Source organism: Hemitrygon akajei, chromosome 31, assembly GCF_048418815.1.
Source record: "Hemitrygon akajei chromosome 31, sHemAka1.3, whole genome shotgun sequence".
Taxonomy (NCBI): domain Eukaryota; kingdom Metazoa; phylum Chordata; class Chondrichthyes; order Myliobatiformes; family Dasyatidae; genus Hemitrygon; species Hemitrygon akajei.
This window is the reverse complement of record NC_133154.1, coordinates 2323370-2338152: the sequence shown is the minus strand read 5'-3', so window position 1 is coordinate 2338152 and position 14783 is coordinate 2323370. Positions and strand designations below refer to the sequence as shown.

Genomic DNA, 14783 nt, shown 5'->3' with positions numbered 1-14783 from the left:
TTATTGTCATTTCGACCATAACCGCTGGTACAGTGCATAGTGAAAATGAGACTACGTTTTTCAGGACCATGGTGTTACATGACACAGTACAAAAACTAGACTGAACTACGTAATAAAAAAAAAACACAGAGAAAGCTACACCCGACTACAGACCTACACAGGACTGCATAAAGTGCACAAAAACAGTGCAGGCATTACAATAAATAATAAACAGGGCAGTAGGGCAAGGTGTATCTATAGTTATCTACATAAGTATGTATCTATAGTTATTGCGTTTTTGTATTGCATCGGATCCGGAGTAACAATTATGTCGTTCTCCTTTACAACTGTGTACTGGAAAATACATTAAACAATTTCGATTCTCTAATCCAGACAATATTCCGGTAAATCTCTTCGGCACCCGCTTTAAAGTTTTCACACCCTTTCTACAATGAGGCGACCAGATCTGACACACGCTTGATGCGATGTAAACATATGTTGTTCTGAGGCAGCAGTGAGGGAGGAATTACCTGGATGAGCATGACCCTTCACTGACAGATTAAAGCAGATACTGACGTTGCTCACAAGCCGCATCTTGGAATCGGACCACGGACACCGGTAACTCTGCAGACCCAGCTCCCGCGGCTGGAAGAACACTTCCACGTCTACCCCCAACACCGGCCTGGAACTGCACACAAGGAAGGACAATCGGTCTCTCCGTTATTGCTACCCCATGCCGAGATACGGAAGAGAGGGAGCAGTAGGAATCGGGCGTTAAGGTTGAGATGGAGAAGTGCGGGGTCAGACTATGGTGAAGTCTGAAGTCGCATCGGATTGCAGGCAGTGTACAGCGCTGTTGTGGACTCAGAGGCCTAAGGGAGAAGGGCTATGGAGAATCAGAGGTTACCGATTGTGGTATTAAGGGTGGGCAGTATTGGGACCAGAGGTCGCAGGCGGCTGGACATTATTGGGGTCGGTGGTCATGGGACGAGACTCGGTGGAGACGGGTCTCACCGGAGGAGGACGAAGTTCCCAGCCGCACTGACCACGACGTCTGTCAGTCTATCACCCGTCATGTCCATAGACCCCTGCACTGATTGTCCGAAGAACATCAGGGACGGGGAGAATTGGCGGCCAGTGATTCGCTGTGGGGAGAGAGGAGTCAGTCAGTTAACGCTCCAGGTAACTGTTACCATCCTGGAAACGGCAATCGCCCCAGCAACTGTAACAATCCTGGCAATGCCATCACCTTGGGAGGGTTTACCATCCTGGCCACGGAGATAATCCCAGCAACGGTCACCGCTCCTGACTCTTTAACTATTACCCCCCCCCCCCCCCCGCATTAACTCCCACCTGTCCAGCCCTGTTAATCCTCCCACAAAACCATTAACCCCCACTGACCCCATTAACCTTCCCGACTCCGTTAGCCTCTCTCCGATCCCATTAACCCTTCTCCCAACTCATTAGCTTTCGTCGCCAAAGCCATATATCTTCCCTGACTCTATTTACCCTAGCCCAGCCCCTTTACCCTCCCCAACCCCATTAATCTCCCAGGCCACCCCCATTCCGCCTATTAGAAAAAATAGAGAGGAAGGGGTGGAAAGGTAGGGAAGGGGGTGGGGGAAGGAAGAGATAAGGAGTGAGAGATAGAGGGAGTATGTGCAGGGAGGGAATCATTGTAGGGAGAAACTGTGTTGGCTCATGATCAGAGGAGAAGCCCCCGGTCCCCCTATCTCTTTACCTGACTGTAGTTCTCCTCCAGCCCTCCGGAGACGCCCTGGTAGATGTAGACGCTGCCGTGACGGTCGTCTTCCAACGGGGCCCCCACGGCAACGTCTGACAATCCGTCCCCGTTCAGATCGCGCAGGACTGCGATGGAGGCCCCGAAACGTCCCAGTCCACCCCCCCGTTCACCTTGCAGCGAGCCGTTGCAGACGAAAGTGCCCTGCGAGTTGGTTGGGGTGAAACAGAGGGGACAGAGTTGTGGGGTGGGGGGGGGGGGTAAGTGATAGGACAAACCGAGAGGGGGAAGAGAGACATGGGAGCAGAGGGGGAGAGAAGAGCAGGGGAGTGAGGTGCAGGACAGAGAAGGAGTGCAAGGAATAGAATGGGGGGAACAGAGTAGGTTAAAGAGAGAGAGGTGGGAGAGAAGACAGCAGAGAAAGATGGAGGGGCGAATGTTCGCGGGTGGTGGGGGAGAGTGGAGGGAGGATAGAGAGTGGAGAAGAACGATCACTATTATTCCAGGTATGATAGCGATAAAGAATCATTGATTTATTCATACATTTTGTATAAAATATCAAACATTTGGAAATTATGGGTCTTAACTGCTTGGATTTTCTCAGTTTATAATTCATTGGTTTATGTCTCCCAGTAAGTTTACTTTCCGCCTTGTAACAGCCTTTGCTGGTCAAGGAAATTGTCTATTTTTTTCAGATAGCTCTGATTGCGGTGTTTAGGCTACTACAGACCTCCAGCAAAAAGAAAACGTTTTCTTTTCAGATCTTTGGCATATAACTACAGTATTTAACTTGTATGGTAGGCATCACGGTAGAGTACGAGTTAGCATAACGCCTTTCAGCGCCAACGACCACTGTTCAATTCCTGCCGCTGCCTATAAGGAGTATGCACGTTCCCCGTGTGATCACGTGGGTTTCCTCCAACTGCTCCCGTTCCCCCTCACATTCCAAAGGCTGAGGGGTTAGTAGATAAATGTTAACATGGGTGTAATTGACCAGAGAGGGCTCAGTGGCCCAGAGGGCCTGTTACTATGCTGTATCTACAAATTAATAAGTAAGTTACTTGCCCCATCTAGATGCTCCACTTCATTATCTTTCTATAAATATTTTCTCCCATTCTCTCCCCCTAGAGTAAAACACAGTTTTCAAGTTTCGATTCTATTTCCTTCTGTAAGTTTCTAGAAGGTAACTTGCACATTGAATTTTGACAAAGTTTCCATCAGTGCTCTCTCAAGACTATTCATAACTTTTAGCAAGACTATAATATAGTGGACCACGTGCGGGTTTCCTCCCACATTCGGAAGACGAAGGTTAATGGGGTTGGGGTTTGGGGTTTGTGAGTTTTTGTTTCATTCTCCTTTTCTGTGCGGGGGCAAGGGCGATGTCTTTTCTTTCAGCGGCAGTCATGGGTTTTCTGTTTCATGGCTATTGGAGAAGACGAATCTCAGAGTTGCACTCTGAATACATACTTTGATAATAGAATGAACCTTTGAACCATTAAAGCTTTAGACAGTGTTGGTCGTTGAATGAAACGACTCATTTCACTCTATGTTTTGATATACATGTGATACATATTATACTTATCTTCTGTGTACTCAGGAGAATAACGACTCACTCTAGCCTCTCCAAGTAAACATTCATCACTATAATATAGAACTAAGTTGTGCCAAGACCTCCTTTACGCGGGGAGGGGAGTCTGTTTAGGAGCTGTTAGTTCTCAGCCGTTTTCTGGCCCTCACCTCGGGAGTGAGGGAGCAGACCTTGACCATTCCGCCGTATCCAGGCTGGTAGTAGAGAGGAGCTCCGATCAGAAGCAGATCCGTCCCACCGTCTCCATCCAGGTCTAGGACGCCGATCTCCGCGCCAAAGTAGGAGCCGATCTGGGAGGGAGAGACACAAAGAGCCACACCGTCCTAAAACACTTTCGGGCTAAGACAGAGTGCAGCCCCACCAAGCCGTTGCATTGCACACTCCCGCAGTCATGGTGTGATGGTTTGTTCCCACCGCCCCAACACACTAGCAGGGTCACACTTCACCGGGGTTAGACAAAGAATGACCATCCCTCCACACCGTCGGGTCCCACACTCCTATGACTTCCTTGCTGCTTCCCCTCACACACCGACTCTCCCGCCCTCTCTCTTCCTCCTCAGAGGACCGAACCTGTTCTCCTTTAATGTGTTGCTTTGGTTCCCAGGTCTTTTTGCCTCCCTGGCCGAAGACGACGACATTTCCCTTGTGCTGATAGCGGGGAGCACCCACCACGTAGAGGGTGGTGTTCCCGTATACCGCCCTCTCCACGGAGTAACCTACAGTGAGTAGAGAGGCCGAAACAACATTAGTGCTTCAGGAATGGGGTCACAGAGACAGTTAGGGATGGGGTCGCAGAGATGGTGAGGGACGGGGCCGCAGAGACAGGGAGAGACGGGGTCACAGATACAGAGAGGGAAGTGGTCACAGAAACAGGGAGGGAAGGGGTCACAGATACGGTGAGGGATGGTGTCAGAGCTGTCTCTGTGGGGATTTGCCATTGCTTGCATGGTGGGTTGTGGGGGAGGGGACAGGGTAAGTTGACGCTTTTACTGCTGCTTGTGCGTGGGGGGGGGAGAGGGAGCTTTAGGGTTCTCACGTTTTCTGGCATTCATTTGCTTTTTTTCTGTTTAACGGATGTCTGTGAAGAGTTAGAGTTACAGGTTGTATACTGTATACATTCTCTGATATTAAATTGGACTATTGAACCGTTGAATTGAGAGGAAGATGTCTACAGGCGGGGAAAAGTGCAGCGAGGGAGGGAATGACAGAGGCGGGTAAATGAGTAGGAAAGGGATAGGGCCACGGAGACGAAAAGGCACAGAGTCGTAGAGAGGAGCGAGAGAGTCAAAGAGACGAAAGGAGTGTAGGGGAGGCAAGGTTCGCAGAGACGGGTATGGTTGGAAGGGTGGCGATGTGAGTGGTGTAGGGGAGGGTCGGGCAGGATCGGAGGGGTGACAATGTGACCTCGTGCCTCCCCTCTCTAGCCCGTTCCTCTCTCCTTTCCTTCCAGTCCAATCACTGGATCTCTCCATGAACCCGACATAATTCCGCCGTGGCTTCTTTTCCCTTGCCCCACCCCCCCCGCCACTCACACCTCCCCTGCACAACCCACCTCATCCCGGTCGTTCTGTATGGTTACCTAGGTAGGCGTTCTTCATGTCGTGGTGACTCTTGGAGACGTTAATGAAGGTCCTCACCTCGTCGCGAATCTCCACCAGGCCTCCAGACCAGTCATAGGCCCCCACGGCCCCCAGGAGGACCGAGTCCTGGAAAGGGAGGAGAGAGAGGTGGGCCGTTGGGTGTGATGGCTTGTGGGAAGACAGTTTCCGGGAATGCTACCATTCATCCCATGGAGACTACAGCAGGGTGGGAAGGGGACGGGATGCCAACGTTTATTGTTCATCCCCAGTTGCCCTTGAGAATGTCAGTATCTTGCCAGTACATAGCCCATCACCAGTCGACCGTTGAGAGGATGAACAAATGCCAGCATTTTTCAGCTATCCCCAATCGCCTTTCCCGATGAGGCAGACTCCAAACTCTTTTATCCAATCATAAGCGCCCCTCTACAATGTGCAGGGGACGCCAGCACTTATTGCCCCGGTCGCTCTTTCAGAAGGTGGGGTGAGTCTTTCTTTTCCCATCTTCTCTGGCATCGAGGATCTCGCAGCGCTGGAAGCAGACGGAGTTCCAGTACTCGGAACTGGCCCCGGCGAAGGGAAGGCGAAATATTTCAGCGGTGGGTACTTAAAGAGAAGGGGCGACACCTAAGGGTGATGGTAGTGGTTACGTTTACTTCCTTGCACTCTCTGAAGCTGCCACAACTGGGCACATCTACAAGGAGCGGTGAAAAGTAAAACCGCATACATCAACAAGAATCCCCACCATCCAGACCAGGCTCTCTTCTCTCTTTTGCCGTCAGGAATGAGGTACAAGAGTCTCAGGTCCCACAACCACCAGGTTCAGGAAGAGAGGGAATAACTTCACTGAATTTCACTCAACCTCAACATTAAACTGTTCCCACAACCCATGAACTCACTTTCAGGGACTCTTCTTCTCATGTCCTCAATGTTTAATACTTATTTATTTACAGTACTATTGTTTTGCTTTCTTGTTTTTCTTTTTGTATTTGCACAGTTTATTGTCTTTTTCACATCGGTTGTTTGTCCATCTTGTGTCGATTTTTCATTAATTTGATGGTTTTCTTTGTATGACTGTGAATGTTCACAGAAATCAGTCTCAGGGTTGTACCTGGTGACGTACATACACAGTGACATGCAAAAGCTTGGACACCCCGGTCAAAATTTCTGTCTCTGTGAATAGCTAAGCGAGGAAAAGATGCACTGATTTCCAAAAGGCATAAAGTTAAAGATGACACATTTCTTTAATATCTTAAGCAAGATTACTTTTTTTTATCTCCATCTATTACAGCTTCAAAATAACAAAAAAAGGATAAAGGCCAGAAGCGAAAGTTTGGGCACCCTGCACGGTCAGTAACACCCCCTTTGGCAAGTATCACAGCTTGTAAACGCTTTCTGTAGCCAGCTAAGAGTCTTTCAATCCGTGGCTGAGGGATTTTCGCCCTGTCTTCCTTACAAAAAGCTTCTAGTTCTGTGAGATTTTTGGGCCTTCTTGCATGCACTGCTCTTTTGAGGTCTATCCACGGATTTTTGATGATGTTTAGGTCGGGGGACTGTGAGGGCCATGGCAAAACCTTCAGCTTGCGCCTCTTGAAGTAGTCAATTGTGGATTTTGAGGTGTGTTTAGAATCATTATCCTGTTGTGGAAGCCAACTTCTTTTCATCTTCAGCTGTTTTGCAGACGGTGTGATGTTTGCTTCCAGAAATTGCTGGAAGGTATTTAATTGAATTCATTCTTCCCTCTCCCAGTGAAATGTTCCCCGTGCCACTGGCTGCAACACAAGCCCAAAGCATGATCGATCCACCCCCGTGCTTAACAGTTGGAGAGGTGTTCTTTTCATGAAATTCTGCACCTTTTTTTCTCCAAATACACCTTTGCTCATTGTGGCCAAAAAGTTCTATTTTAACTTCATCAGTCCACAGGACTTGTTTCCAAAATGGATCAGGCTTGTTAAGATGTTCCTTTGCAGACTTCTGATGCTGAATTTTGTGGTGAGGATGCAGGAAAGGTTTTCTTCTGATGACTCTTCCATGAAGGTCATATTTGTGCAGGTGTTGCTGCACAGTAGAACAGTGTACCACCACTTCAGAGTCTGCTAAATCTTCTTGAAGGTCTTTTGCAGCCAAACGGGGGTTTTGATTTTCCATTCTAGCAATCCTACGAGCAGTTCTCTCGGAAAGTTTTCTTGGTCTTCCAGACCTCAACTTGACCTTTACATCAATGACATTACGAACGAAGGAAATGGCTACCAGAAAACGCTTTGCTATCTTCTTATGGCCTTCTCCTGCTTTGTGGGCATCATTTATTTTAATTTTCAGAGTGCTAGACAGCTGCTTAGAGGAGCCCATGGCTGCTGATTGTTGGGACAAGGTTTTATACACTGGAATTATTATACACTTGTATACATTGGAATTTAATTCCCGGAATGGCGGAACTGTCATATGTTGAAAGACTGGAGCAACTGGGCTTGTATACACTGGAATTTAGAAGGATGAGAGGGGATCTGATTGAAACATATAAGATTATTAAGGGATTGGACACGCTGGAGGCAGGAAGCATGATCTCGCTGATGGGCGAGTCCAGAACTAGAGCCACAGTTTAAGAATAAGGGGTAGGCCATTTAGAACAGAGATGCAGAAAAACTTTTTCACCCAGAGAGTGGTGGATATGTGGAATGCTCTGCCCCAGGAGGCAGTTGTCAAATCTCTGGATGCATTCAAGAGAGAGTTAGATAGAGCTCATATAGATAGCGGGTTCAAGGGATATGGGGAGAGGGCAGGAACGGGGTACTGATTGTGTACGATCAGCCATGATCAGAGTGAATGGCGGTGCTGGCTAGAAGGGCCGAATGGCCTACTCCTGCATCTACTGTCTATTGTCTATTGTTTGAGGAGTTAGGGTAAAGTATTTATAAAGCTTTGAAATTTGCATCACCTGGCCTTTCCTAAAGATGACTATGAACAAGCCATAGCCCTAACAAGCTAATTAAGGTCTGAGACCTTGGTAAAAGTTATCTGAGAGCTCAAATCTCTTGGGGTGCCCAACATTTTGCGTGCTGCTCCTTTCTTTTTTTGCACTCTAAAATTGCACGAAACAAAAATAAAACACTAATCTTGCTTAAAATGCTGAAAAGAAATGTGTCATCTTTAACTTTAGGACTTTTGGAGATCAGTTCATCTTCTACTCACTTAGCTATTCACAGCAACAGAAATTTTGACCGGGGTGCCCAAATTTTTGCATGCTACTGTTAGTTTGATAATAAAGTTACTTTGGACTTTTGGACTTGTTCTGTGTAAGTGTGTAATCACGGGACGCCAGGAATGAACTTTCGTTCATTCGTTAATCATATGATTACCTTCGTTAATCATAGGCGAGAGAGAAGAGGGCAAATATAGTGGCTTTATTCAAGAAGGGCTGTAAGGACACGACAGGGAATTGCAGGCTGGTGAGTCTAACATCAGTGCTGGGGAAAGCTGCTAGATGTGATTCTGGGCGACGGGATCTTCCCGCATTTGAGCATAGAACAGAAAGATTTATGTACATGTTTCCCTGAAAGGGCCGACAGAGCGGCGAAGAAGGCATTTCGCACTCTGGCCTTCATCAGTCAGGGCACTGAGTACAGGATTTGAGACATCGTGTTGCAGTTGTTCAGTTTTGAGCTGCACTTTGGGAGGCCGCACTTTGTGTTTGGATTTGGTCGCGCTGCTGTAGGGAACATGCCATTAAGCTAGAAACAGTCCAGAGGAGATTCACGATGACGTTGCCGAGATTTGAGTGACTGACTTACAGAGAAGGTTCGGGTTAGAGACATAGAGAGGGTGAATGCAAACAGTCTTTTTCCACAAGGGTAGGGAATCAAGAAGCAAAGGCCATAGACTTGAGGTGAAAGTGAAGGGATTTAATAGGTGCTCGAGGGGTTCACTGGTCATGGAGAGGGTAGTTCATACATGGAATGGGCTGCCCAAGGAAGTGGTTCAGGCAGCTGCATTAACAACATTTAAAAGGCCGCAGTCGCAAAACTCAGGATGAACTTAGCAAGTCAGGCGGCTACATTGGGGGGAAATAAACGGTAAGTCGTTTCGGGCCGAGACACTTCATGGAGACTGGAAAGAAGGGGGAGGAAGCCCTAACTAAGTGGGTGGAGGTGTCTGGGGTAAGAAGAGAAGCTGGCGGGTGATAGGTGAGAATAGGTGAGGGGAATGTGGTTGAGAGGGGAAAGAAGATGAAGTAAGAAGCTGAAAAGAGATCGCTAGAAGAGGTAAAAGGCGGAAAAACAAGGGATCTGATAGAAAGAATAGTGGTCAATGGGATAGAGGGACAGAAGAACAGAACTAGAGGGAGGTGACAGACAACTAAGGAGAAGAGAAGGAGTGAGAGAAGGACCAGACTGGAGAATGGAAAAGGAGAAAAGGGAAGTGGGGGGAATTACCGCTGTAGAGAAATTGATTTTCACGCCATCAGGATGGAGGCTACACGGAAAGAATATGAGATGTTGCTTCTCCAACTTGAGTTTGACCCAGTCGCGGCAGTAGATGAAGCTATGGACAAGTATGTCAGAATGTGAAAAGGAATTCGAATTATAATGGGTGGTCATCAGGAGACCCTGCCTTTTCGACAAAGGTTCAAAGGTTCATTTTATTATCAGAATACGACTCTGAGATTCATTTTCTCCACATAGCCATAAAGTACAGAAAAAACATGGCTCCCCACCCGCACGAGAAAGAATAAGAAACGATGCTTGCAAACTCGCCCTAACCTTCCCACTCGCACAAAAACTATCAGATTTCTCACTCTGACACGGCAGCGAAAACATCAAACCCCTAACCCACCCCAACTCCTCCCACGCAATAAAACAGCGACAATACCATCAACCACCAAACCCCTCCCTCACCAAAAAGTAACATATCGCCCACCCGCTAATCAACATCAAGAAAGAAACAGAGAAATACTGAAGGACACCTACATAAACTACAATCCACACCGATTATCACATGCATCTCGGAATTTCGAAAATACCCGCCGTCAGCACTGATGAGGGCAACTGCTCAAACCCCGTCCTTCCCTATGGGCTTCATCCGCCGAGAAGTGGCCTCCCGTTGACAGAGACAAGTACATCGATTGGAAATTTGGGCTAAACTCAGGCAATGGGACTGGCTCAGATGGGGAAAGGGTCGGGTTCCCTGTTTTAGGAATCAGAGTCACTCCTCTGAGAGATACTCCCCATGGATATGAGAAGACCGGGAAGCGGATTTTATTCTTCTGAGGAGTCAGCAGGTGCAGAGAGGCTGAAGGGTTCTCACCTCATTGAGGAGGACGCTAAATCCCTGCTGGGACATCTCCATCTCGAAGGAGCTCTCACTGGAGGATTGCGTTCCTGTGGAAGACAAAAAATGTGATGGGGACATGGAGTGGGAGTGGAAGCGGGACTGGGTAGTTGAGGGTAAACGGTAGGGGAGGAGATGAAGTAGGGAAGTGAGAAAACACAAGGGTTCACAAATTGGTAGGACGCAGGTAGGTGAGAGGGACAGGAGGAATATGAGAGGAGAATCCACTGTTTGAGGAGGGAAAGATTCACGGGATGGGGGTATGGGATGGAATAGAGTTGGAGGGAAGGATAAACGGAAGGGAGGGCAGGGAGAGAGAAAAAGATGGAGATTGATAAAGGAAGTGGGAGGATGGGAGTAGAGGGGGAGGGTTTGGGGTTTATGGAGAGGAGAGGGAGCGGAGAGTGAATGGAAGATGAGCGAGGACAATAGGAAGAGGAGGGAGGAGAGAGGGAGAGGGACAAAGGGTGAAGGGGAGAGGGAACGAGCGGGCAGGGAGAGGGTGGTGAGCAGTAAGAGAGAGACGGAAGTGCCGGGAAGGGTGGAGGTGGGTGAGGGACTGTTGGTGAGGAATGGATAGAAGGCGGCAGCAAGGAAAACGCGGAAAGGGGCGGAAAAAGTGGAGTTGGACGAAGTTGGTGGGAGCGAGGGGGACCCCGGTGTCCCGTGTGAAGCCACATCCTACTTTAGATTCCTCACCCTCAATCTTGTAGATTTTGGACTTGAGATCCTGGAAGACAGACTGTAGCTCATCGTAGTTTTGCACCTTGATCAGATAATCGGGGGACGAGGCGATGATTTTCAGCTCATTCAGACCCCTGCTGCCCTCCTGGAAACTCTTTCCAACCTGTGAACAGAACAGAATTAGAAACCAGCTCACAGTGTCAGTTTCATAGGGGAGAGGAATGGCAATACTAATCAGGGATAGTGTCACAGTTCCAGAAAGGAAGGATATCATGGCGGGATTATCTACTGGAGAATGCTGTGCTGAATACTGAGGCTCCAGAGGTGGTAAGTAAGAACATAGGGATCTCTATCTGTTTGGTATGATGGGAGAAGAGTCCAGCATCTTCAACGTGATCCTACAACTAAGCATAGCTTTCCCTCCGCCGTCCTTCATATTTCATAGGGATCACCCTTCCTTCCCCACTTATCTTTGCCTGGCACTTACCCCGGCAGGAGTGTCGTGCCCCTACACCTCCTTTCTCACCACCATTCAGGGCTCCAAATAGTCATTCCAGGTGAGGCGACACTACACCTGCGAGTCTCTCGTGGTCATCCAATGCCACCGCTACGGATGCCACAAAAGGCAGGATCTCCCGGTGGCAAACCATTTCAATTCGACTTCCTATTCTTATTCCGATATGCCTGTGCATGGCTTCCTCTAGCCAAGCTCACGTCAGAGAAGGAACATCTCAGATTCCGTCTGAGTAGCCTCTAACCTGAAGGTATGAACATCAATTTCTCTAACTTCCACTAATTTCTCCCCCTTCATCCTTTCCTTTGTTGTTCATTACTGCGGCTGGTTATCCTTTCACCCCCTCTCTTCTCCTCATCTGTCCATTACCTCCCGCTGGCGCCCTTCCTCCTTCCATTTCTCCCAAAGTCAACTGTCCTCTATCAGACTTCTTCTTCCCTTTATCTCTTCCACCGATCATCTGCCAGCTTCGTGTGGCACCTCCCCTCCCTATATCCATACACGACGCATGCCAACTTGTACTGCCCCTCCCCCACTCTCTTATTCTGACCCGCCCATTCCTTTCAAATCTTCATGAAAATTCATCTCTTAATCCCCCTCAATAGATGCTGCCTAATCTGTTGAGTTCCCCCAGCAGTTTGTATGTGTTGCTCAATTTTGTAGCATCTGCAGAATTTGTGTTGGGAAAGATGAAAAATAACAGGGTTATAGTAATGGGTGACTTCATCTTCCCTAATATTGATTAACACCTCTATAGGGCAAGAGGATTAGACGAGATGGAATTTGTAGATGAATCCAGGAAAGATGCTTGACACAATATGTAAACAGGCCGACTCGAGTACGGACTATACTGTGATCTGTTACTAGGCAATTAATCAGGTCAGGTGACATTTTGGAGTCAGTGACCACAACGCCATGGCATTTACAAGGATAAGAACAGACGGCATGTGAAAATATTTAACTGGGGGAGGACAAATCAGTCAGGAACTTGTGAGTGTCAATTGGGAGCAGATGCTGTCAAGGCAATGAACAACGGAAATGTGGAGGTTGTTTAAGGAGTATTTTCGTGGAATTTGGATGTTTGTTCCATTGAGATGGTCGGGTGAGATGAGGAAAGCACAGCACATGGAACTGAACAGCCTAGTACTGTATGCGTTGTGCCGAACTTTTAAGCTACTTCAGGATAAAGGTAACCCTTCACTCAATCTTCCTTTCATCCGTGCCTATCGAAGAGTCTCTTAAATGTCACCAATGTATCTGTCTCGACCACCAGCAACGGCAGGGCGTTCCATGCACTTACCACGCCCTGTGTAAAAAACTTACCTCTGACATCCCCTATACATTCTATAAAGCACCTTTAAATTATGCCCCCCGGGGGAAAGGGTATCGGCTGTCCACTCTATCTATCCACTCTTATCATCTTATACATCTGTATCAAGTCACCTCTCGTCTTCCTTCTCCCCAACGAGAAAATACGTGGCTTTTGCTCCAGATGCTCTGTTGTGGTCGCCGCTGACATGTAATTGTTCTTTCGTGTTTTTGTTCTGTGGTTCTGGGGATTTTTGGGGAGGTTTTTGGGTTAAGGATCATGTTAGGATTCTGGGGACAGTTACGTGGGGGTATGAGAGGAATTAGAGGTGTTGCCGGAGTTTTGGTTCCTTAATCTCCGCTACACGTTTGAAGAACGCCGACGCAACGCAGACATGGGATATCCCCGTGCAGAGACGGAATGTTTAACCAGGTGTTGGGCTGACAGACCAGCGTGGACGAAAGTCGGTGGTCCCCCCAGCAGCGAATTGCCGGCGGGCTACGGAGTGCGAGTTCCATGCCGCTGGAGAAATGAAGTCCAGTGCTGCTGGAGCCAAATGGGTTCGGGAATCGATGAGACCGGAGTTCGACACCTGCGTACGGTGATCGGCGGTCCTGTTTCAATGGCGACGATCGAGGCCATCGAATTGGAAGTCTGGTAGTAGAGGCCCGTAGGTCGGAGTACCGGGCCTGTGAATGTCTGTGGGTTCGCTGGGGTATCGAAAGCCTAATATCTACGCATTGGCGTTCGACTCTGAAGCTGGAGGGTCAATGTCGAAGTATACGGACTGGGGTCTGGGGTTACAGGGTTGTGTATGTGCGTGGGTAAGAAAGAATGGAGCGTGTTTTGCTGTTTGGGTGTTGATGTTGTTGGTGTGTGTGTGTGTGTGTGGGTGTGTGTGTGTGTGTGTGTGTCCCTCACTTAAATCCAAATTAAGCCCTAGTCTCGACACCATCATCCTTCATCGACGACGATGGACGAACAGGTGTGTGTCTGTGTGCTCTGTGTTGTTCTACCAAGTATTGTGAGCATGCTATATTCACGCCGGAATGTATAGCGACATTTGCGAACTGCCCCGGCACATCCTCAGATATGTCGGCTAGGTAATCGCGAGGGACGTACTTCGTTGTATGTTTTGATGTACATGTGATAACTAAACTTGAATCTAGAACTTTGCCCAATCAATCCCCTTAAGACTTGTTACCAGGCAACATCCTGGTAAATCTGCTCTGCACCCTCTCCAAAGTTTTCACATCTTTCCTATAATGGGGCGACCACAAATGCACACAGCACTCCAAGCGTGGCCAGACCAGTTTTATAGAGCTGTAACATTACCTCGCAGCACTTGAGGTCACTGAAGGTTTAGGAAGCACATAACAGACAAGGCTCCGGAGAGTTAAAAGGTAGCCAGAAAGAAAGTTAAGAAGAGACTTGAGACAGCTAGAAAGGAACACGAGATAGTCTTGGCGAGTAGGATTAATGAAAATGCACATAACACACAAATGCGGGAGGAGCTCAGCAGTCAGGCTGCATCTATGGAGAAGGATAAACAGTCGACATTTCGGTCCTTCAGAACTGAGATGGAAGGGTGAAGATGACTGAATTAAAAAGGTGGGGCAGGGGAGGGGAAAAAGGCTGGCGGTAACGTGGTAGGTGAAGCCAGGTGGGTGGGGGAAGTCCAGGGCTGGAGAAGAAAGAATCTGATAGGAGAGGAGAGTGGACCATAGGAGAAATGGAAAGAGGAAGGGACCCGGGGGAAGTGATAGGCAGGTGAGAAGAAGTGAAAGTTGGGAGTGGGGAATAGAGGAAGGGAAGGGGAATTTGTTCACCGGAAGGAGAAATCGATTTTCACGGCAGGGAGGGAATCTCATTGAATCCTCCCACATACTTAATGGCCTGGATAAAGCGGACACAGAGAGGATGTTTTCATTACTGTGAGAATATCAGCTCCGAAGGTACAGCCTCAGAGTGAAGGAGGGCCTTTTAGGGCCAACGACAACTAATTTCTTCCGCCAGTTCGCAGGATTCGTTGCGACAAAGGCTGCGAAGACCAAATCTTTGGGTAT

The 14783-nt window shown here is 48.2% G+C and overlaps 1 protein-coding gene across 5 annotated transcripts in view; it reads right to left on the bottom strand.

The window, feature by feature from the left end:
• Positions 1-14783, bottom strand: part of LOC140719492 (integrin alpha-D-like) — an 82557-nt gene that overhangs the window by 13102 nt on the left and 54672 nt on the right. For 4 of the 5 annotated variants that reach the window (XM_073034204.1, XM_073034202.1, XM_073034206.1 and 1 more), the window contains exons 10-17: positions 10910-11057; positions 10187-10260; positions 4888-5014; positions 3879-4024; positions 3458-3598; positions 1721-1924; positions 994-1124; positions 510-667 (exon numbers count right to left, since the gene is read on the bottom strand). In XM_073034204.1, the coding sequence (XP_072890305.1) occupies positions 510-667; positions 994-1124; positions 1721-1924; positions 3458-3598; positions 3879-4024; positions 4888-5014; positions 10187-10260; positions 10910-11057 (1129 nt within the window). The remainder of the gene's footprint in view (positions 1-509; positions 668-993; positions 1125-1720; positions 1925-3457; positions 3599-3878; positions 4025-4887; positions 5015-10186; positions 10261-10909; positions 11058-14783) is intronic. The other variant, XM_073034207.1, reaches the window with a different exon arrangement.